The sequence below is a fragment of the Octodon degus genome, unplaced genomic scaffold, assembly GCF_000260255.1.
Source record: "Octodon degus isolate 3935 unplaced genomic scaffold, OctDeg1.0 scaffold00306, whole genome shotgun sequence".
Lineage (NCBI taxonomy): Eukaryota > Metazoa > Chordata > Mammalia > Rodentia > Octodontidae > Octodon > Octodon degus.
The window spans coordinates 1,547,526-1,573,218 of NW_004524882.1; the positions used below are offsets into that span (position 1 = coordinate 1,547,526).

At 38.9% G+C, this 25,693-nt stretch overlaps 1 protein-coding gene across 2 annotated transcripts in view; it reads right to left on the reverse strand.

The window, feature by feature from the left end:
- Positions 1-420: 420 nt before the first annotated feature.
- LOC101573449 (zinc finger protein 791-like) overlaps positions 421-25,693 on the reverse strand; it is a 48,757-nt gene continuing 23,484 nt past the window's right edge. The window contains exons 2-4 of one of the 2 annotated variants that reach the window (XM_023707697.1): positions 4,038-4,164; positions 3,695-3,755; positions 421-2,353 (exon numbers count right to left, since the gene is read on the reverse strand). In XM_023707697.1, the coding sequence (XP_023563465.1) occupies positions 502-2,353; positions 3,695-3,755; positions 4,038-4,164 (2,040 nt within the window). In that variant the 3' untranslated portion in view covers positions 421-501. The remainder of the gene's footprint in view (positions 2,354-3,694; positions 3,756-4,037; positions 4,165-25,693) is intronic. The other variant, XM_023707698.1, reaches the window with a different exon arrangement.

Below are 25,693 nucleotides of genomic sequence, written 5' to 3' on the forward strand. Positions count from 1 at the left end.
TTTTTTGCAGAACAGGGGATTGAACTCAGGCCCTTGTGCTTGCCCAGGAAGCGCTTACTCCACTGAGCCATCTCCCTGGCCCCAGAAAGTACTTTCTAATGGTAAAAGCTTTTCCATATTGTTCATATACACTGGGATTTTCCCCAGTATTTTTTGATGTTTGATGTAATTCACAATAATGTAAATTTTTTCCCATATTGCTTATATAGTTTTTTCTCAGTGTTTTTAAACATAGTTTACAATAAGCTTTTGTACTGAAGTTTTCCACATTGCATACATAGATTTGCTGTGGTGTAGATTCTTTCATGTTTATAACACCATTTGTGAGGAAAGCTTACCCACATTGCTTATATACATAAGGTTTTTCCCCAGTATGAGTTCTTTCATGTCTTTTTTTTTATTTTTTTTTATCATGTCTTTTATAATAACTTTGTGCAAGAGAAGCTTTGCCACACTTATTATATGAATGGTTTATCCACAGTGTGAACTGTTTGATGTATTTTACAATGACTTTATTAAAAGCTTTCCGACATTGCTTACATACACGGGTTCGCTCCCCAGTGTGAGTTCATTTACATCTTTTACAATCTCTATATGAGCTGATTTTCCACACTGTTCACATACAGTATTTCTCCCAGTATGAGTTCTTTCATGTCTTTTATAACAACTTTGTGCACTAAAAGCTTTCCCACATAGCTTACATATATAGGGTTTCTCCCCAGTGTGAATTCTTTCATGTGTTCTACAATTACCTTTTGAATTAAAAGCCTTCCCACACTGCTTACATACAAAGGGCTTCTCCCCAGTATGAATTCTTTCATGAGCTTTACAATGACTTTGTGAAATAAAAGCCTTCCCACATTGCTTACATACAAAAGGCTTCTCCCCGGTGTGAATTCTTTCATGAGTTTTACAATGACTCTGTGAACCAAAAGCCTTTCCACATTGCTTACATACATAGGGTTTCTCCCCAGTATGAATTCTTTCATGTCTTTTAAAACAACTTCGTGTATTAAAAGCTTTCCCACATTGCTTACATACATAGGGTATCTTCCCAGTATGAATACTTTCATGTGTTTTACAATGACTTTGTTCATTAAAAGCTTTCCCACATTGCTTACATGCACAGGGGGTATCCTCAGTGTGAGTTCTCTCGTGTCTTTTATAACAACTTTGTGCACGAAAAGCTTTCCCACATTGCTTACATATATAAGGTTTCTCCCCAGTATGAATTCTTTCATGTGTTTTCCAATGACTTCGTGAATTAAAAGCCTTCCCACACTGCTTACATACATAGGGCTTCTCTCCGGTATGAATTCTTTCATGAGCTTTACAATAACTTTGTGAGCTAAAAGCCTTCCCACATTGCTTACATACATAGGGTTTCTCCCCAGTATGAATTTTTTCATGTGTTTTACAATGACTCTGTTTATTAAAAGCTTTCCCACATTGCTTACATACATAGGGTTTCTCTCCAGTGTGAGTTTTTTCATGTCTTTTACAATTTCTATGTGAAGTAAAAGATTTTCCACACTGTTGACATATATAAGATATCTCCCCAGTGTGAATATTTTCATGTCGTTTACAATCTCCATGTGAGCCGAAAGATTTTCCACAATGTTCACATACATAGTGTTTTTCCCCAGTGTGAGCTCTTTCATGTCTTTTATAAGTACTTGGTGCACTAAAAGCTTTCCCACACTGTTTACATACATAGGGTTTCTCCCCAGTATGAATTCTTTCATGTGTTTTACGATTACTTTGTGAATTAAAAGCCTTCCCACATTGCTTACATACAAAGGGCCTCTCCCCAGTATGAATTCTTTCATGAGTTTTACAATGACTTTGTGAACTAAAAGCCTTCCCACATTGCTTACATATATAGGGTTTTTCCTCAGTGTGTCTTCTTTCATGTCTTCTGTAACAACTTCGTGTACTAAAAGTTTTTCCACATTGATTACATACATAGGGTTTCTCCCCAGTATGAATTGTTTCATGTGTTTTACAATGACTTTGGCTATTAAAAGGCTTCCCACATTGTTTATATATATACTGAAAATCATTGGGTATGCTGGAGAATTTCAAGTTTTCCTTATATACAAAGATTCTCTCTAAAAGGTGAGTATTTTCACTAAGAACCCAGTAGAATTTTTCGAAGTGGTCACATTCATAGGATTTCTCTCCAGCCTTTGTATTTGCATCCATCTGAGAGGTGTGGAAATCACTGCAGGTTCTTATGTGTTCATTACACTGATACAGTTTGTCTTCTAATCCCCAAATCTCATATGTCTTTAGTCCAGTGTGAGCTATGGTGGACATATTTAGTGGATAGCATATCTCCAAATCTTCATTTCTATTAAAAAACAAAACAAAACACCAAAAGCAAGCAAATAAACAAACAAACAAACAAACACCAGACATAATACAATGTATCTCATATTAATGATTTATCATGAGTTCTGGTTTAATTCCTCTTAAGGAGTTCTGACAGCTGAATGCACAAAAGGATACCTTTGAAACAGCCATTCCCAAGAATGCTATCAATTTGAATTTTTTTTTTTTTTTTGTATTTTAGGGAAGGGTCTATAGGGTGTTCAAGGTCTCACTACAAGATTGGACTTGTAGTGATCCACCTGTTTACAGCCTCCCAAGAGCTGGGATTACAGGCGTGCACCACCACACAGTGTCTCAATTGCTGTCTCAGTGCACCCAGAGGGCAGGGCCAGCATGGCAAACCTGGGGATTGAACCCCTGGGCCCTGCACCTGCTTGCTATTTGGCTGGTGCTATTATGCTTTCCATCCTGCTGAATCAGCTTAAAAGCATGCTGGGAATGTACCACTATGTCATGCCTATCAAAATTTTTCTTTGTCCAGTCATCCAGTGACCAATATATAGACTGATTCTGTGGCTTAGCTGTGATAAACAGTTCTGCTTTGTGTATGTATATATTATATCATAATATGATAATTTTAATTTTTGGGACTGTACTCAGGAGAGGTATTGGATCAAATGGAAACTCTATTTTTACTTTGTGAGAAGTCATTACACTCATATAACATTGGCTATGCTTTACCAAAAATGTTGGAGAATTTTAAAACATGAATTGGCTCAGTTCTCTGAAGGATTACAACAGTAGCATTCATTTCTACTTTCAATACTGCTTCAAGGTTTCTACTTTTCTAGATACTGATTTTCTTTTTTGGCAGAACTGGTGATTGAACTCCGGCCCTTGCACTTGCCAGGGAAGCACTTATTCCATTGAGCCATCTCCCTAGCCCTTTAGATACTGAATTTTTATATAGATATAATAGTTCCATATAAATATAGATACAGGGAGATGTCTCAGATATAGATACAGATACAAATATCCTGAAGAAGTGTTTCTCAAAGCTCAAAATTCTTTTCATATATACCCAAACAAAATCTCACACATTTTTATGGAGGTAATCACAAAAGAAAACTTTGTACCTATATGTCAGATAGTGTCACTCGTTGCATCATAGCAGTATGTCTCAGATACTGGAATATTTATGTATTAAGTTTTCAGATTATACAAACTGAAACAATATATATCATTGGACAATATTGTGAAACTAAATAAATTTATACATGGTCACATTTTCCTGGTTGTGACATTTGTGTTTATGCATCCACTTTTGAGGAAGTTCCTTTTCTTTTTGAGTACAAATTACCTTTGATTTCTCCAGTCATTTGTGTGCTCTTCTTCACCTTCATGGTTATCCAGGGCTCTACCTAAATTGTAGACACAGAAATATAAGAAGATACTACATTTTGCATAAACATGAATAGATTTTGGGGGCCAGGAATATAGCTCAGCAGCAGTGTCTGCCTGGCAAATGTAAGACCTTGAGTACACACACACACACACACACACACACACACACAAATTCCAGTTAGATTCATGATCTAATGTAACCAGGCCCAAGATATTCTTCACATTCTATTTAATGAAAGTGCACTGATGAGCAATAATGTTCTCTGAGTATATCAGTGAGAAAGTGGAGTCAGCCTTACCTACAGCAGCCACATTCCCAAGCGTTTCTCTCATCACATCTCTGTAGAGCTGCTTTTGGGATGGATCCAGCAAAGCCCACTCCTCCATGGTGAAGCTCACAGCCACATCCTCAAAGGTCATTGCCTCCTAAATGAGCACACACATGATTCCTGAAGGAAATTGGAGACTCACAGCCTGGGATCTTTCAACTTCTCTCATAAAAAGTTGAACTGAAAGATTGGTGCTATAGTGCACATCTGTAATACCAGCACTCAGGAGGCTGAGGTAGGAGGATTCTATAGTTTAAGACTAGTGCAGCCTACAAAGTGAGTTAGTTCAAGGCCAGCCTGAACTACATAATGAGACGCTGTCTCAAAAAAGAAAATCAAAAAGCTTTGTGTTTGCTGAAATCCATGTTTATGTATTCTTCCACACAGCAATTCTTTATTTTTACTTCCCTTTTGGTACTGGGAATTGAACTCTGGACGTTGTGCTTACTAGGCAGGTGCTGAACCGATGATCTAGCTCCCTTAGACAGTAATTCTGATGTTAGATTGTCACTCATTGCTAAAGTAACAGCAGAATATGAGCACTGGTCCTTCTGCTGGGTCATAGCAAGGGCACCTGACCACTGTCTCAGAGGGGGCCTACAAGACCACGCTCCTGAAGCACAGTGCACAAGCAGCCCAGAGCAGCTCAACCAGAGGTGAAGAGACAGGGAAATAACAGTAGCCAGGTAATTTAAATCTGGGGCTTCTTCACCTCTTACTTAGCCACCATCTTCACAGGACGACATTTCATGTGCTCAGTCTCAATACTGAGCAGAGGCACACACCCACAGTCACTCCAAGTTTGATCTTTGTCTTTTTCCAATTGTCCTTTTGAATTCAAATGTGCATTTTTTGCAGAGCACTAAGCAATTCTCCAACAAGAAATCATGGGCCCAAAGTCAATGTACCACCAAGAGCTCAAAGAATTGACAAGTCAGAGTGTACCTCTAGTACACTGCTTCAAGTGAAGATTCATGTCCAAAGCTGTCATACTGTTTTGATTATCCTGAAGTTATCAAAAGGTAGTACGCTGAATCACCATTACTACAAATAAATAAAATTCCTCAAAGAGCATTATGATTAATAGGATAGTTATTTCTATTGCTTGAAAAATTATGACAGTCTTAGGTTCTCGCCTCCATTGAAATTTCTACTATACACAAAATTAACCTCAAATGCACACTCTTATCTAGGGGAAGAAAGTTCATGGGTGTTTTTGTGAATGACATTCACAGTGGGAAAAAGTTACATATTTGACATAAAAATACTTGATGATGGGCTGGCCAAACAGCTCAGTGGATTAAGGCACCTGCAAGCAGCAGGTGCAGGACCTGGGGGCTCAATCCCTGGGCCTGCTGTACCAGCCCCACCTCTGGGGCATGCTGAGATGGCAATTGAGACTGGGAGTGGTGGCGTGTGCCTGTAATCCCAGCTCTTGGGAGGCTGTAAACAGGCAGATCACTCCAAGTCTGATGTAGTAGCGAGACCTTGAAAACCCTGTAAACCCTTCCCTAAAATATATTTTAAAAAAAAGATGATGTTTAATTAACCAAGCACAATGATTATGATCATGGTATACTGTTATGTTCACCTATAATCCTATCACTATGCAAGGCTGAGGAAAGAGGGCAACAGCTTTTAAGCTCAGGGTAGTGAGACATAATAGCGAAATTTAACATACTGATATCTAAAACTGTAAAGGGTGCAGAAGTTCCTCAGTGTGAAGTTCATGGGAAAATCTTTACTACCACAAAACATATGCTGTGCTTTGTGTTTCCATATAACATCCTCCTCCTTAAAACTAGGTACATTGCCTAACTAATTTTCAAGCTACTAACAAAGAGACACAATTTCCAATTATGGCTAGAAGATGTTTAGGTGAACTTAGCAATAACAAAAAATTCTGCATGTAACTTTATGTAAATTTTTTCCCTTCGTCCAAGACTAAAGTTTTGAGCCACTTTCAAGCTGAGCCAGCATAGTGCTCTTCCTTTAATTCACATTAGTAACATTTTCAGAGGAAAACTGCTAGTTCAGGAGTTGATCTTGCCATACACCAATCTCTCCTGCTTTCCCACACTGCATCGAGTCTACTTTGCTCTCCCTGCACAGAACACCATTTTACTCCTTATCATTGACATGCGTACAGACCTCTACCTGGTGTTTCCCGTCAGCTGCAATTTTCTTTTATTCATTATTCACTCCTACTTCATTCAGCATTGAATTTGTTTTGAAGCAGGGTCTCATTTAGTATTTCAAACTGGCCTTAAAATATGTAGGATCAGGCTGCTGTGTGCCCATGGAAACTCTCCGGACCAAAGCCCAGGCACGCTGTGTGAGTGGGACCCTCTGTCATGCCCTCTGTACCCTTCCACTCCTCCACAGCCCATCTCATTAGCCCACCAAGTGAGTTATAGCTTCAGCCACGCCCTCAGGACCCCTCAGACCCAGCTCAAACCCAGGACCTGGGAGTGAGTGCAAGGGCTTCTGTGCTCCCCTGCACCCCCTGCACCAGGGGCACAACAGGTTCACTTCCAAGGGCTGCATCAGGAAGGAGCTGAGCACAACAGCTAGACCCAAACCAGGCACAACAGGACAAACTCAAACTTAATAGATCTGCACCCAAATTTCAGTAAGTTATAATTGCACCAAAGCTCTACACCAAAGATCAGAGATCAGTGCTATATGAAATGACAAAAAGGAGCAAAATGCAATCTCAGGCCTCGAGCCCACCCGGAACAAGTGCAGAGGACACTAGCTCAGCTGAAATGTATGAATTAATAGTGTATGACCTTAAGACATAACAGCAGAAAGGTATAGAGGAACTCAGATCAGAATTAATCTCTGAAATTAAAAGAAAAATTCTAAACTAATAGTGTCTGAAGTAAAGAATCAAATGCAGAAACACAGAGGAAATCAGATCAGAAATAATCTTTGAAGTAAAAGAATATCTTCTTCTCAAGAAGACACTGATTAAAAAAAGAGAGAGAGATTAGAAAAGTGACAGATTCCTTAAATGAGCAATACAGGAAAGAAATAGATTGCATGAAGCAGAGTCAAAGAGATATAGAGGAACTTAAAATTTCAATCACAGGCTTGCAAAACCATATGAATGAAAGTGAAGATAGAATTTCAGATCTTGAAGATGCTGTCACAGCTAGTGAAAAGGTAAGAAAGGATCTCTTATATGCAACTAGGATGCAGGAAAAAATAATATATCACCGGCAAGATGATGCAAAGATGAACAATTTGAGACTAATAGGCATCAATGAGAATTAAGGAGTCAATACAAATGACATAAAAAGAATAAGGGCAGAAGTAATCGCAGAAAACTTCCCAAATATGAGGAAGCAATCTGACATTAAGCTAAGCGAAGCATATAGAACTCTAAATAACATCAACCCAATTAAAAACACACTGAGACATATAATAGTCAAGATCCCAGAAATCCAGCACAAGAACAATATACTGAAAGCCACTAGAGAAAAGAAACAGATCACATTTAAAGGAAAACACATCAGAATAAAGGCAGATTTCTCTTCACAAGCCATGAAGGCAAGAGCATGGAGTAGGGTACTTCAAGTCCTCTTTGAAAACAAATTCCAGCCAAGACTACTATACCCTGCAAAATTCTCTTTCAAGTTTGAGGGAGAAGTGAAATACTTCCATGACAAAGAACAACTAAAGAATTTCATGATGACAAAGCCAACCCTACACAGACTACTAAATGATGTTCTAGAGAGGGACCAAAATGATGAGAACTCCACCAATGAGAACAGAAGGGAGCCGATAAATAGGGCAAAAAATTAAACACAGGAGAAAAAGCAATAAGCAACAGCAAGTAAATAACAGATCGATAGTAAGTTAACACACCTCAATTATAGCTATCAATGTAAATGGACTCATTTCACCAATTAACAGAAATAGACTGGCACAGTGGATTAGGAAGAACAATCCAACAATATGCTGTATACGGGAAACACACTTAACTCAAAAAGAAATTCACAGGCTGAAAGTCAAAGGATGGAACACAATACTACATGCCCCAGCCCCTCAGAAAAAAGCAGGGGTAGCAATCCTATTCTCAGTCTCAACTTCAAACCAAAAATGATCAAAGGAAATAACGAAGGCTATTATATACTGGTTAGGGGGAAAATTCAAGAGGGAGAAGTAACAATCATAAATGTATATGCACCAAGCACGGGAGCACCCAACTATATAAGACAAATCTTAATGGATATGAAAAATCCAATATCCAATACCTCATTTTTAATGGGAGACCTTAACACCCACTTGTTCCAAAAAGACAGGTCAAACAGACAAAAAAATTAGCAAAGAAGTAGCAGAACTGAACCAGAGCTTGGAACAAATGCACTTAAGTGGACATATACAGAGTGTTCTACCCAACCACAGCTGAATATACATCATTTTTTCAGCTGCACATGGGTTGTTTTCTAAAATAGACCACATGCTGGTCCATAGGTCATGCTTAAGTATATGCAAGAAAACAGAAATTATCCCATGCACATTATCTGACCACAGTGCAATGAAACTGGAAATAAATGAGACAAGAAACAGCAAAACCCCCTAAATACATGGAAATTAAACAACACCCTACTGTGCAACCAATGGATCACAAATGAAATTAAAGAAGAAATTCAACAATATCTACAATTCAATGAAAATTCAAGCACAACTTATCAGAACTTATGGGATACGATGAAAGCAGTTTTCAGAGGGAAATTCATAGCTGTGAACTCACACATTAGGAAAACATAATGGAAACAAAAAAGCACCCTAATGCTGCACCTCCAACAACTAGAAAAGGAAGAGTAAACCAAACCCAGAGCTGAAAGACGGGAAGAAATCATAAAGATTAGAGCAGAAATTAATTCAATTGAGACGAACAAAACAGCTGAAAGAATTAACAAAACAAAAAACTGGTTATTGGACAGATTAAATAAAATTGATAAGCTCCTAGCTAACCTCATCAAAAAGAAAAAAGAAAAAATTCAAATCCAAGCAATAAGGAATGAAAAGGGTGTAACTTCCACAGACCCAGTGGAAACTCAGAAGACTGTCAATAGCTACTTTGAGAACATTTACTCAAACAATAGAAAACACAGAAAAAATGGACAGATTCCTAGAAAGGTAAAAATTACCAAAACTGAGTCAACAATATATAATAACTCTCAATAACTCATTAACAGCCAATGAAATATAAAATGTAATAAAAAGTCTGCCGAGAATGAAAAGTCTAGGCCCTGACTGATTCACAGCTGAATTCCACAAGAAATTTACAGAAGATATAATCTCTATACTCCTCAAAAATTTTAAAGGAATTGAAAAGGAAGCAGTCCTCCTAAAATCATTCCTGGAGGCAAGTATTATACTAAAACCAAAATCAGGGAAAGACGCAACTAAAAAAAGAGAACTATGGCCAATCTCCCTCAAGAACAAAGATACAAAAATCCTCAATAAAATCCTAGCAAATAGAATACAGCAAATCATCAAAAACATTATATGCCATGACCAGGTAGGATTCATCCAAGGGATGCAAGGATGGTTCAATATATGCAAATCTACAAATGTAATACACTATATCAATAGAGCGAAACCTAAAAACCACATGATCATCTCAATTGATGCAGAAAAGGCTTCTGATAAAGTCCAACACTCATTCATGTTCAAAGTCCTACAGAACATTGGAATAGATCACCTCTACTTCAATGTGATAAAAGCCATCTATGACAACCCAATGGCTAACATAATTCTAAATGGGGAAAAACTGAAATCTTTTAGTCTCAGATCTGGTACAAGACAAGGATATCCTCTCTCACCCCTCCTATTCAATATAGTTCTGGAAACATTAGCTAGAGCCATTAGACAAGACAGAAAAATAAAAGGAATAAGAATAGGTAAAGAAGTTAAATTATCATTATTTGCAGATGACATATTTTACTTGGAAGACCCAAAAAACTCCACCAATAAGCTACTAGAATTGATACAAATTCAGTAGCATAGCAGGATACAAAGTCAATACCCAAAAGTCAATAGCATTACTCTACACAGATAACAAATACACTGAAAGGGAAATTGGAGAAACAATACCTTTTACAATAGCACCAAGGAAAATGAAATATCTTGGAATTATTCTAACTAAAGAAGTCAAAGATCTTTTCAAAGAAAATTACAGTACTCTGAAAAAAGAGATCATAGAGGGTTTCAGAAAATGGAAAGATATGCCCTGCTCCTGGAAAGGAAGAACCAACATTGTGAAGGCAGCCATACTCCCAAAATTGCTGTAGCAATTTAATGCAGTCTATCAAACTACCACCGACATACCTCACAGACCTAGAGAAATTGTTCTTAAAATTTATTTGGAATAAGAAAAGACCTTGAATAGCAAAGGTAATCTTGGGCAAAAAAAGACAAAGCAGGAGGCATTACAATTTTTAAGTTGAAATTATAGTACAAAACTACTGTGATAAAATCAGATGGTACTTTTAAGAAAATAGGCCTGAGGATCAATGGAATAGATTAGAAGATGCAGAGGACTCTACAAACACAGCGAGTCACTTGATCTTCGACAAAGTGGCCAAACATGCTTACTTGAAGAAAGATAGCCTCTTTAACAAATGGTGTTGGAAATTCTGGCTCTCTATACACCAAAAACTAAAGCTTGACCCAGGTCTAGAACCATGCAATAAGCTAAAGTCAAAGTAGACTAAAGATCTAAACATTAAAACAGAAACATTAAATCACCTGGAAGAGAAAGTAGGAGGAACTCTTGAAGACATAGGGTAGGCAAAGAGTTCATGAACAAAAATCAAATGGCATGGGTAATACTTGAAAGAATTAACAACTGGGACCTCTCTTATTGAGAGGTTTTTGCACGTCAGAAGAAAATAACAACAAACTGAAAAGACAACCCACAAATTTCAAAAAAAAATCTTGACTAATAAGCATTTTTTTCGAATTACTCTGACGTGTTTTATTACATTCATTTCCATGTTTTAAGAGAATATAAAACACTGCACAAAAAAGTGTACACAGAGGAATACACGTGGGAGAAACGGCCCTGTTTAACTTTGCCAGGGTCTTGTCTACCACAGGGAAGTGGAGATAACCTTATCACTTAGGGAACAATTCTGCCTCCATTAGAGGAGGGGCTGGCCGCCTCAACCTAGTCCTGGCGGGTTTAATCAGCAGCGGGAATAAGGCACAGTCGGCTCCCACGGCCCGCTACGTTGCCAGCGGTATCGGGGAGCCCCGCACCTGCCAAGCTTACGAGCCCTTCCCGGCAGTGACTCCGCTGTGGGTCCGAGTGAGTGGGCTACAGGGCAGCTGGGCAGGTTCATGGGGACCTTCCGGTACCTGCACTCCAAAGGTCAACCTCGCTACCGCTCAGGTAAGGCCTCCCGCAGGTGGCCGGGGTTCCTGGGACAGTGGGGATGGGCAGCACAAGTGCACCTTGTTCCCGTCAGAAGCCCCCAGCCCCAAGGAGCCGCTCGGTACAGAGCAGCCCTTTCCTGCTAACCCGCACGACCCTTTGCAGACACCCCGAAGGCGGCTTCCAGTGAGTGCGGGCTCCTACGCCGAGAGGCACGGCGCAGCATCCCCTGCGTGTCCCGGGTTGGTACAGGTTACAGCCCGGAGGCACGTCGCTGCCGCCAACGATCCTCAGGCTCCAGGAGTGCATTCCGGCGCTGTTCCGCTGTGCGCTCGTTGCCAGACGGGGTCTGGCGCAATCGTCCGGGACTGAAGGACCCGGGAGAGAAGGGGGACGTACCTACCCTTCCAAAGCCCGCTTGGGAACCCTAATAAGCATTTAGACAAAGGTCTTCTCTCTAGAATTTATAAAGCACTAACAAACATTGGAGCCTCAAAATTTAAAGACTCAATCTAGAAATGGGTATCCAAGATGAACACACAAACATTAGAGGCTCAAAATTTAAAACCTCAATCCAGAAATGGGCATCCGAGATGAACACACACTTGTCAGAGGATTAAAGAAGTGAATAAATATACGAAAAAATGCTCCACATCACTAGTCATCCATGAAATGCAAATTAAAACAACACTGAGATACCATCTCACCCCACAAGGAATGGCTATCATAAAGAAACCAACCAACAACAAATGTTGCAGAGGTGGTGGGGAAAAAGGAACCCTTCTCCACTGCTGGTGGGAATGTAGACTAGTGCAACCATTATGGAAATCAGTGTGTAGACTCCTTATAAAACTAGGACAGGAAATCCCATTCAAGCCAGCTATCCCTCTACTGGGAATTTTCCTAGAGGAATTGAAAACATTATATCATAGTTACATATGTGCACCTGTGTTTATAGCAGCACAATTTGGGATAGACAAATCTTAGATACAACCAAGATGCCTGTCACCTGAGGAATAGATGTAAAAGATGTGGTATTTTTATACAATGTAATATCACTGAGCTATAAAGAATGATAAACTCGAAGCATTTATATTTAAGGGGATGCCACCAGAAGAAATACTCATAAGTGAAATAAACCAGTCCCACATGTGCAAATATTGTATAGTCTCCCTAGTGTAAGAAACACAAATAAATAAATAAATAAATAAATAAAAATAGAAAGGTATGACACAGTTAAAAGGAAAGCAAGAACTTGAGGATTGGACGAGGAGAGAGAAAGGAGAAAAGCTAGGAAAAATGACAAGGGCAAAGTCATATATTTATATGCACAAGACTGGTAAGGCAATGATCCTGAGAAACATCAGCAGCTTTTCGAAACAAGCAGTTAATTGGTAGGATTCTCACACTGACTATATGTGCTGATACCTGTGAACTGTACAACTCACTGAAGAAAGGAATATGTAACAGAAGGGTCACACTTGGAACGCCTGTCATTCTGGTCTTTGTGTACTGCTACAATGCTGTATATAGATTTCTAAATTTCTGTGTAAAAATATGTAATTGTTTATTCATGTTTTTCAAATATTTTTTAACAAGTTGACTTTTATTTTTTTAATTTTATTTATTTATTTGTGGGGGAGGGCAGCTCAGACCACCAGGGGGTGGGGCTGGCTGGCATGGGATGCTGGAGAATTGAACCGTGGTCCCTGTGCTTTGCTAAGCTTGTTCTAAGTAGGTGCTTTAGACCACTGAGCCATCTCACCAGCCCTCAAATATTATTTTTTAAATTTTTTTTCTCTATATTCTGTAGAGACTTAAAGTTTAACATATCAATACTAGATGGAAAATACCTGTTCTATGTTATCCCTAAGATGTTTGATATTCAGACACATAGGTTAAACCCCACTGCATATGCTATGGGATAATAATGAGCTTCTCTTCTGGAGGGTTAACAACCTAAGTTTGCAGACCAAAAATTAGAGAAAAAGGAGGGCTGCAAAGACAGCCAACATTTTGGCCCTAGCCTTTCATGGTCAGTGAAGACTCAGGACATAGGAGAACCTGTACTGTAACATTGTGGAACTCAGTTGTGTTCCAAATTTTCTGATCAAGGAGATTATGGGGCCACAGAGCAATGTGATCAATGACATAAGAGTGTGCCTAAGGAAAGTCACATGGAGAGAAAACATTCTCTCAGAGAGCAAATTGGTCAAGCAATGGCCGTGACTCATCCACAAGTCTGTCACTCACAAAGGATCTGCAAACTGTGGTACAGGGTAACAGGATAAATCCTGAGGGAACTTGACTGACCTTATCAGATACAAAAGATACATTTCTTGTTATATAGTTATTGCTCTTGGTCTTAACAATCCAGCAGAAAAGTATAAAAACAAAGTATTTTTAAAAAGTAAAGGCACATTAATATGCAAAGCTGTGAAAGGTTCAAGTCAACAACTTCTGACATTGCCAATCCTACAGATAACCCAGTAGTATTATGGAGTACTGGACTATATTGGATTATTTTGTTGAATTCACACAGCTAAGCCATTTAAGTGGCAATGGAATACCCATCTTTAACAAAACTAAACAAAAAAAGGGACATAAAGACCTGTGTATATATTACAGTATATATTACAAATATATTATTTGTATCTGTGTATATATTAGTTAGAATAGATATACATCTACTTTCTCTTAATTCAATAAGATTTGTACTAAAAGTATTTAGACAGGATGTCATGTCTGCATCTTGTACTATGAATTACCACTAAGAAGATACCAATATGCAATATATTAGTTATTGAAACTATCCTATTAATCAGTTTTGGAACTGTCTCATTGCTGTTTCTCAATAAAATTAATAAAAAATAATAAAAAAATAAGTTATGAGTAATAAAGCACTAGCTTGGGTACTTAAATATATGACATCTTAGCCAGAATTAAAATTAACTGTGATTGTCTGCCGCTGTGGGAGATGGAGATGAAGATTTAGTTTAAATTATCCTAAGCTTGCAGTGAAGAATGAAGCAGCTCTGAGTTTCCAGGTTTAGATCAGTCTTCCGAGATGCGTGAGGTGGAAGAAAGCGACATGCGGATCCGCGCGGTGTGTGGGCATCTGCTGGTTCCACTGGAAGAACACCCCATGACGGGCCGGGGGGGTTATGAGTGGGGAAAGTGGAAACAGAAGTTTGATTTATTTCAAATAAAATAAAATAAAAGATTAATTGTATAAGGAAGCAACTTATAAAACCAAAACTTTTTTATAATAGAGCGCATAATTTTGATCATAGTTATTTTTCAAATCTGTGATTAACTGAAAACAATAATCTAGATACTCAGTTGAAAACTAAGATGAAAAGATTACAATTAAGAAATGGGGTAGCAGTATGTTAAATTGTAAGAAAACAGGTCATAGCGCCCACACAAAGATCTCTGTCAACAGGCAGCGAAACCACCAAAGAATTACAGTAAGTAAAAGGGTTAAAAAGTGTATAGTCTGGAAAAAATGAGTATCTTCTAATAACTATAAGTATATGAGTTTTTAAAATGCCATGCATAATGTCCATGAAATTATGTTGCACAATGTAATAACACATTATCTATTATTAACACATTATAACTGTCATTTGGAAGGCTAATTTTTTGGTGTAAAACCACTTATCTATATGAAATTGAAAATATTGATTAGTGTAACTACTTCAGCTTTTCATCTTTAAAGGTTAAGGATTAAACAGTCCATACGCAGCTAAAAAAATACGTAGGCTCATAACAGTTACATGAGATGGTGCTTTTCTATCTTTTCACCCATTAGTAAATCACCTGTGGGAGCCCTATAATCTGAAAATTAAGACTTTCACTCAGTCCTTTCTCAAAACTGTCCTTTATAGCAATATTTTCATTTTCCCTACTTCACATAATTTTCTGTCAGTTTTTGTTATTCTAAAGCACAAGAAATTTATTGTTTATTTCTTCCTTATGGCATTACTCTGCATAAAATACACAAGTTAAAAACAGGTTTGGACATGTCCCTAACACTAAGCCTCATCACAGGCAATAAGTATGTCTTCCAATATTTATGTCATTTGTAAAAGCTGTATAATGACTTTATTTACTTACTTATTTATGTACAGGGTAGCGCTACACAGTTTGCATTCATAGTGATCCTTCTATCTGAGCTTTCCCAGGGGAAGAGATTACAGGCATATGCCACCATGCCCAGTTTCAGGGCCAGCATGTAATTTTAGAACTGTCAAGCAATATTTCAAAATTTTGGAACTTACATTCATCAACATGAGACCCAGACTATTTGAGACCTTGCATCTAAATTTTTAACAACTTTAGCATAATTAGGTGTCCTAGCTAGCTTCCTTTTACTGAGATAAACTAACAAATGGCCCAATTTAGTTAAGAATTTTATCTAGTATAATTTCAGTTTATGGTCTAGTAGACCCAAGATCGAAACATGATGGGAAAGTGGCACACTGAAGGAAATGGTACTCAGCCATGCAGCCCGGAAGGAGCGAAGATGGGAGGAGCTGTACACAGAATATCCTTTTATAGGCCTTGCCTGTAGTGACCTATCTCCAACAGGTCTTCACATTCAAACACCACACTGGGACACTAAACTCATCAATGAATGAATTCCTTAATGAAGACAGGCTCTTAGACGCCAACTGACTTTCAAATTCTTGGGAGATGTCGGAGTGATTTCAGATATAAAGCAAATACCTGGTCTACTGCTGGGAAGAAACAGGTCACTCATTGCTACACAGCTTCACCCACACAGAAGTCTCATACCTGCATCCTGAGGATCCCTTCAATCTCACAGCATAAGGATTGGGGCTGCAAGTACTGAGCTGGCACAGGCAGGGCTCTGACCACGGTAACATCGCCTCCCCAGGACAGGATGCTTAGGTCCTGCCAGATGTCCTAACCCCACCAATAGTGTTAAAAAGGATCAAAAATGTGTACAATTGACAGATGACATAGGAACAAAGATTAATCACCTAATCCACTAGGCCCAGCTCCTGCCACAGCTCATTCTACCTACTTCCAACCAGAAGCTGGGCATTCCCCAGCCTCCTCCATGTTGGGCCATTCGGCCTTGCTTCATCGCATTTTGTGGGCTGATGGCATCGCAGCACCCACCCATGCAGCTACAGTCAGTACAATTAATAGGGCAGGTAATGTGAAGCCAGTTTGATAGTCTCTCAGAAACATACCGGGAGCTTCTAAAATGAATGCTTGAAAGAGGACTATGCCTGACTGGTCAGCACATACAAGAGAAACTCTTTGTATAATACAAGACTGCTCCACTTTCTACCAAAGGAGCCAAGAGAAGAAAAGCAATACTATAGCTCCTTGACTAGAGTCCAAATGAGACTTGAGACAAAACCCTTTCCAGACCAGGCCTCTCCCTGGACATTGATTTCAGCCAGCCTCTTGGATCACTGAATTGAAGCAGAATTTGCTCCTAGCTTTGCAAAGCTGCTTGGGTATCCGTACTGTACTTAATGGTTTTTTTTTTTTTTTTTTTCCTTGCTGTCACTAAATGTAGGATCACAACTGCCACTGACCTTCCAGAACCAATGGCGCATGGACAAAACCATCAAACCTAAAGAAGAGTCTCGGTCAAGGCAAGGGCAGAACACACTGTGACAGAAGGAAAAGCCTAAAGTTGTCAGGGGTGCAGAAAATGGAGACATTTAGCTTCGTGGAACAGACTTTCTTGAACTTTGTTTATACATTTTCATTGAACAAAAATAGAACCATGCCAAAGGGAGAATATAAGTAATAAACTAAGAAGCTGGTAAAATGTGACAATAGTATTATATGAAGAAACCAAGATTTAAAAAAAAAAAAGTATTTCAAATGTCTCAGACAGAAAACTTCACTATTCCAAATACAGAAAGAAAACCAGAATTCTGAAGACTAATCTGAGCATGTGTGTTGGCACAACACTTCCCATATAGCCCCAGCCCTCAACCGTTTCTCTGTGATGGGGCACTAAATTCTTTATAATGTGCAGTTCTCTTCACGGATTGAAGCCTCTCTTTCAATATAGTAATTTCCCCCCAGTAAAGTTCTCACCTGGAGTCCTATGGCGGGTACACTTATTGTCCAATGTACTGGCTTGAGAGAAGCCTAAGATACTGGTAAAGTGTATGTCTGGAACTGTCGGAGTAAGGCAAGGGGTTTTGGTCTTAGCAGTTCATCAGAACCTTGGCCTACTCATCAAGAATTTCCATTGGAAGAAGTGTTGGTGCTGGAAGCTTTAAGGAACTGAAATCAACATCCAAAACAATGCCAGATACTCTGGTATCACCTTCACAGAAAAAAGTCTTCTTTCTTTTCTTCTATTTTTCCTTGCGTGTGAACCATATGGAGCCATGTGTTTTTTTTGCTTAGCTTGTGTCCTACAAGCTAATCATCTTCAGACAAAAGCTTTATTAATTTTTTGGTGTTTCCTATTCATCAATGATACACATCACAAGTAATGATCACAAAAACCTAAATGAGTCTTTCTCTAAACATTCCCTTCACAGACATTTTTAATTCATATGTACAACATTTATTCTGGAGCCAGGGAATGTTTGTAAGTAAAAAAGCAAATATTTTCCCTACGAGTCCTGTGACAATCATAAGTCATCTCCGCAAAAAGAACAACTCACCAAATGATCAGTACATGAAACACCTGCTTTCTGGTACGCTGCAACTTGCTATGGCCAACAGTTCTTAATGCTGAGTATGGGTTTAAATCATAATACTTTCCTTACCAAAAAAAAATGTGAATATTTATCTTTACATGACAAGACTTATAGAAAAATATGAACTGTCCTTTTTTTTCCTGAACATGAAAATGCCCTTATTCTAATTAAATATAGTCCCAAACTGCATTGCAGTGACTGACATGTAGCTCATTTTAAAAAGCTATTTCTTTAACCCTATACTTCAACTGATCCACGTAGTTATTTCTGTAATAAACCCTAAGCATCTTAGGAGTTCTCTGTCAAAAAGGATAATTTCCATACAGTTAAAATTTCTTGAAGCTGAAATACATTACTCAATTTAATCCATTCATTTAAAGCAGTATAAAAGAACATGTGATGACATTTTAAGTTTACAACAGGTGCATAGGTTTTGTAGCTATTATCAACAGCGTGTCACAGTGTATGAACAAGAAACACACACACCAAGTACTATATTGGACCATATTCTATGAATTATTACCCAATTAACATAAAATTGCAGTTTATGTCACTGAAACTGTAAAAGCACTTTGCCTCATTTGTCATATATATATATATATATATATATCCCAATTTTGAATAATAGGCTTCTTGAAAAGTCCTGCATACTGTAGTCAGTACCCTCATATTTGGCCTCAGGAACAAGGATCTAAAATAACATAATCAGCTTTATCCACAAACTCTTATCTCAGAGAATTTTGGCTATAGGTGTAGTTTATATTGGCACTATGGCCCCCATATTGCTTCCTCCTTTTGTATCCATGTGTCTTTTCTCCTTTGCACACTTCCCACTCAACATCTATTCTTTGATTTCTTTTTTTAGCATATTAGAAGCTGCCCTAATATGCTAAAACTGAAGAAATCTGTTTGAGCTACTATTATAGCACTGAGACAGAAATCCAATATCCACAATTTAAAGGAGGGAAGTTATTTTTGTTAGGCTGGTAGAGGCTGCAGTCCATAAGTGGCTGGCTGGCCCCAAGGCAGGGTGGCTCTGCAGAGCTGCATGGCACACAGGCAGCATGCCCATGGAATGGCACTGAAAAGCAGGAAAGCAAGCAAGAAAAACAGCAGCAAGCTATCAAGGGAGGAGGACTGATATAACTTTCTCAGTCGCACCCACAGTGAACTATCTCTTGCCAATAGGCTTTCACTCCCAACATTATAGCCAGCTGTAAACCCATCAGTGGACTAATCGTCCACCTCACCAAAGACTTAGTCACCTTCCAAAAGTCCCACCCATGAGCATATGATGCTTTGGTAGAACATCTACACTTCAACTGTAACTTCCAGTTAAGTACAATGGAAGGTGAGGAGGTGCCTATATTACAGAAAAATCACTTCATACGTAAGATACATACTCCTGTACATGCACTTACATATATATTCACATATATTTCATCCTCTTATAACACTAAAATATGCATATAGCCCTTTATTAATTGGTAACACAGCCTTTTCCATAACAGTCAACTATAAATATCAAGGATAACACCTTGATGGAACAAAGAAGGCCAAAGGAGCTTTGCTAGGAATTTGTATGAAGGCAGTAGAGTGGGTCAGTGGCCAAACCACGGGTCTCAGAGCCCAAAATAGCCCATGAAGTTATGACAACTCTCTAGAGAGAGAACCTATGCTTTCCAAATAAGAAGAGGGGGTATGAAAAAACAGCCTCCACTGCAGGCTCCAGGTTCCGTCTTACTCCAACAAGACAGCTGTCTAACTCCTCAGATTTCTCTCCACTTTTTTTTTGTGTGTGTGTGTGTGTGACTGTGTGTGGCCAGCTCAGCCCACCAGGGGGCGGGGCTGGCTGGCATGTGGTGCTGGGGATTGAACCGCGGTCCCTGTGCTTTGCTAAGCTTGTTCTAAATAGTTGCTTTAGACCACTGAGTCATCTCACCAGCCCCTTCCCTCCACTTTTTAACACTGATCCTATTTTTCCTTCATTTACATCACTAATTCTTTGTATAAATTTACAAATTCCAGGCTAATATAATTTACTCTCACAAAACACAAAATTAGGATAGAAAACACTTTGGTACTAGACTATCACTGAAAATACAGAATTTTTACAAGTGGGTTTAGATTAGTTGTAAACAGAAATAGCTAACACTACAAACTTAGAAAATATTAGGATATAATCTTACTGAATTTCTTAGGAGACAACAGAAAATAGATTAGTAAAAAATGACACAGTGAAACAGAGCAAGAGAAAAAGAAACCAGAATTATTATATGTATTAGAAACAGAGTGAGGGGACCCTGGTATAGATAAGTGGCGAGCAGCAGAGAAAGAGCTCTTCTGAGAGGGCCATCTGAACACAGCAATGTGAGGGAAAAAAAGGAGGGAAGGGCATCTCCTGGATCCAGCAAGGATCTGAATTGAGAACTGGAGCCCATGATGAGAATGAAGAAACTTCAGTGATGAAGGAAGTGGGCTGGTGGAGCACTCTCCCTAAGCTGGGACTCACTGCATGAGATAAGCAGCTCAAACCTGCAGACACATGGTGACTGCTGGTGACACCAATGGTCTCCACAGAGAGACACAGAAATGAAGGGGAATAGCGGGTGTGAAGAAGGGCTGCACCCTCAGTCATCTCATCGTGTGGGAGATAGTATTTTTTGGGAGCTATCTTGGAGAGCAGCCAGCTGAGTTCAGAACCCAGAGCAGCTGCTGGTCCACCTACCGGCTCTCAGTTGGGTTCTCGCTTACAGAAGGAAGGTGCGCTGTCTACTGCAGGCTGAATGGGTCTGGTCTCAGCTTCCATGGGCCAAATATGTTCTGAACCTCAGGGGAAATAAAGGCGCAGGCTTGCTGAAATTACTCACTACCCCACCATAAAGCTACCACTGTCTTTCTGGGATACATCAGAACACATCTGGACTATGTCCTCACACACTGTCTACCAGCGACAGCAGATACAAACCAGGAAGTGAACTTTATTTTCCACTTTCCTTGTGTGTGTTCTTTTTCTTTACTGTTTTCTGTTTGATTTTTTCTATTTTATTGTTTGATCTTGTTTTTATATGACTGTGAATGTGGTTTTTACATAGCGTTGTGGTTATTGTTTTTTCTTTTTATTTCTTCTTTCTCTCCTGTCTTCTGTACCACTCTCCCAAGTTAGCATGATTCCCTTGTGTTCTAACAAGCTTACTTCTAATTTCTTTATCTACTTTTACTTCTCTACATTTTTCCTTTTTTTTAATTTTTTTTTAATGTTTCATTTATTTTTTTCTTTTTTATGGTCAGCTCAGTCCACCCTGGGGGCGGGGCTGGCATGGCATGTGGTGCTGGGGATTGAACCGAGGTCCCTGCATGTTTGCCTAAGCTTGCCTAAGCAGGCGCTTTAGACCACTGAGCTATCTTGCCAGCCCACCTAACTTCTTTTAAAGCTTAACTCCTGAAAGTAAAATTGATGTATTAAGAAGTTAATATGCTGCATACCATTTTTTGGTTTGTTCTAAAATTTATATAAATACAAATCCAGTTCATATGGTTTAAGATGGCAAATAAATTTCTCTGGTTTGTCAATTTCTAGTGTGTGTTTGACTATTGTCATTGCTGACGGTACCACTAAAGCTAAAAGTCACATAATTGTCACATAAGAACACAGCTGGTCTTCCTGGTATTCTAAGGCTGAGATTGAGTAAGGGGCAAAGAAAATATTGTTGTAACAGTGCCAAAGAACCAGTGGCTGAGCCAAAAAGGCAGTAACTTCTTACCCCCAACAATTTGAGGACATCGGATCTTGCAATAGGCCCAAAATCCAAAAATCAACTACACACCTGGAAGATACCTTGGAGAAGTGGTAATTTCCTAAAGGTCCTAAATACTACCACAAGCAATTCACAAGAATCACCCCAGAATTTAAATGCAAATAGACAAAAAAAAAAAAAAAGAGAGAGAGAGAGAGAGAGAGAGAAGATACTTCAACAAGATGCAACTGCAGCCATCCAGTTTGCCAAGGGCAAAACCAGAGAGCAATGAGGTAAAATACTCTGAAAGCCACCCACCTGGACTCTATAAAGTAGTAATAATTCAAACAAATGAGGTTCTAGAAAAAAAAATCAAGAAATAATTTATCAGATAATTACAGATATGGTGGGGGCTGGTGAGATGGCTCAGTGGTCTAAAGCACCTACTTAGAACAAGCTTGGCAAGGCATCAGGGACCGCGGTTCAATCCCCCAGCACCACATGCCAGCCAGCCCTGTCCCCTGGTGGGCTGAGCTGGCCACACACACACACACACACAAATAAATAAAATTTAAAAAAAAATTACAGATATGGTGACCATAATGAAAATGATGCTTAGTGACTCTACAGCAGATACCAATTTAAAAAAACAAAAAAACAGAGTTTAAGACTATGATGGAAACCATGAATGTTCAACATAGAAAAGAATGGAATCCAGAAAACAGATTCAAAGCAGATATTAAAATTTTATTGAAAAGTATCTGCTGAAGAATGAGCCAATGTGAGGACAAAAGATATAGAAAACAGGCTCACATTGAATAATCAAGAAAAAGAAAGATTTCTTGAAAATAGCAAGGAACCATGCACCTTTAATCCCAGCACTTGGGAGGCTGTTAACAGGAGAATCACTATGAGTCCAATCTAGTAGTGAGACACTGAACACCCTGTACACCCTTCCCTAAAATACAGAAAAAAGAAAAAAAGAAATGAAAGAAAATTATGGGCTGGGAAGATAGCCCAGTAGAATAAGCGCTTGCCTGGTAAGCACAAGGCCTTGAGTTCAATCCCTGGTACTACAGGGAAAAAAAAGAAAACAGCAAGGAACCATCAACACAGCATCTGCTACATGATACAAAGAATGACGTAAGAATGATTGGAGTGAGGTGAGTGAAATAGCTCAGCGGTCTAAAGCACCTGCTTAGGCAAGCTAACGCAAGTGCAGGCAAGTGCAGGGATCGCAGTTCAATCCCTAGCACCACATGCCACGCCAGCCCTGCCACAGGGTAGGCTGAGCTGGCAAAAAAAAAAAAAATTAATTGGATTCAATGAAAAAGCAGGAGACTGTTCCCAGATGTCAAGGCAGAAAATTCCTTGTAGGGAAAAAGAGTTTGACATAGAAGTATGTGAGGAATACAGAACTTCAATAAGCTGACAAAAAAAAATCTACAGCCAGGCATAGCATAGGCAAGATGCCAGAAATACAAGCCATCTTGCTGGAGTTCTGCTTAACCCTGGCCACCCATCCATGCCAGTCATCCCACCAGAGTTGCACTGAGTCCCAGCTGCCCTTCCTTGCCTAAAGACTGCTGAGGAGACTAGGGACATGACTGTGGGGACTGAAAGGTGTACAGAAGACTGTTACAGGGACCAGTGAGAGCCTCAGGGAGTAAGCCCTAGCCCGTGTCCAGCCACCATTAAGAGTCTTGCAGAACTTCAGCCTGCGCTCATCACTGCATCCTTCTTGAGCTGCTACTTGACATCCCTCAATGAGCGAGAAGCTACACTGAACTTCATACAGCTTTGGCAAGCATACCCTGCTCTCCCACTCTTCTGAGAGCCTTGCTGACCCACACCCCATTCCCCTACCTTTGCTATAGTCAGGGGGCACATTGGGAGCTTCAAAAATGACAAAAGGGAGGAACAAAAGGCAATCTCAGACCTCTTGCCTACCCAAAACAAGGCTAGGAGACAAGGTCATAGAACTTGGAAGTCACATACATGAAATTTCTGAGATGATAGCAACTGAAGTAAAGAAACAACTCCATCAGGCTACAGGATGATACATATAAAACTCTAGCTAGCCATATTCAAAATAAATCTTCACCCAGATATATTATAATCAAAACCCAGAAAGAGTATCTCAGATAAAAGAAGGAAATCACAACAATCATGAAAGAATTGCTCAATACATCTAAGGAAGACACAGATAAAAACATAGAAGGGAATAGGAAAATGATGGAAATATTGAATGAAGAATTCATTAAAGAACTATTTTGCATGAAACAGATTCAAACATGTATTCAGGACACTAAGGAATCCGCTGAAAACTGGCAAAACAGTTTGAATGAAACAAGATAGAATTTCAGACCTTGAAGACAGTATGGCAGCTAATGAACACTGAAGGAAAGATCTCTTAAAAATAACAAGGGACCAGAAAATAACGATACAACAACTGCAAGATGATGCAAAAAACAAATTTTTAAGACTGATATGTACCAATGAAAGAGATGGAGTTACTACAAATGACATAAAAGATTGAACAATCTGACATACAGAACAATGACACATATAGAACTCCAGCTAGTCATATTCAAAATAAATCTTCACCCAGATATCTATCAAATTTAATGGAAAAATTATACACTTCCATGACAAAGAACAACTAAAGAAATTGAGGACAAACAAACCATCCCTACAAAGAGTAATGACAGGTATTTAAGAAAGAGATAAGATCACCACGACTTCAACAACAACAGAAGTGACCAACCAAGCAGGGCAAGCAATTAAGCAAAGGAAAAAAGTACAGTAGGAAAACAACTGACAAAGATGAATCAATATATATCAGTTATAACCATCAATATAAATGGTCTCAATTCACCAATCAAAAGAAGCAGACTGGCAGGGTAAATCAAACAAAATCCAACAATATGCTGCATACAAGAAACACATTTAACTCAACATCAAAGGATGGAAAACAATACTCCAGGGGACAGGACTCCCCAAAAAAGCAGGGATAGCTATACTGGTTGCTGACAATGTCAACTTCAAACCAAGCTTTATTGAAAGAGATAAAGAAGGTCACTACATACTTGTTAGGGGAAAATTGCAAGAGGAAGAAGAGTTAACAATTATAAATATATAAGAACCCAATGTAGGAACACCCAAATACATAAAACAAATTTTAACAGACATGACAAATCAAATGAGCAACCAAATAATTGTACTAGGGGACTTTAATATCCCATTGACCAAGACACAGATCAATTATTCAAAAAGTAAGCAAAGAAATAACAGAGCTAAACCGAACTTGGGAAGAAATGGATTTAGTATTTGTTTACAGAATGTTCCACCCAACAGCATCAGAACACACATTCTTCTCAGGTGCACACAAAACATTTTCCAAAATAGATCAAAATTGGATTTATTCCATGCACATTATCTGACCACAGTGCAATGAAACTGGAATATTACTTACAAAAGAAGCAGCAAAAACTCTATCATGGCAACTAAATAATACCCTACTGAACAATCAATGGGTCACAGATAAAATTAAAGAAGAAATTAAACAGTATTTACATTCAAGTGAAAATGCAGATACAACTTACCAGAACCTTTGGGATGCAATGAAAGCTGTCTTAAGATGGGAATTTATAGCAGTAATTTCACACATTAGAAAAACAGAAAAACGGGGCTGGAGAGATGGCTCAGTGGTCTAAAGCACCTACTTAGAACAAGCTTGGCAAGGCATCAGGGACCGCGGTTCAATCCCCCAGCACCACATGCCAG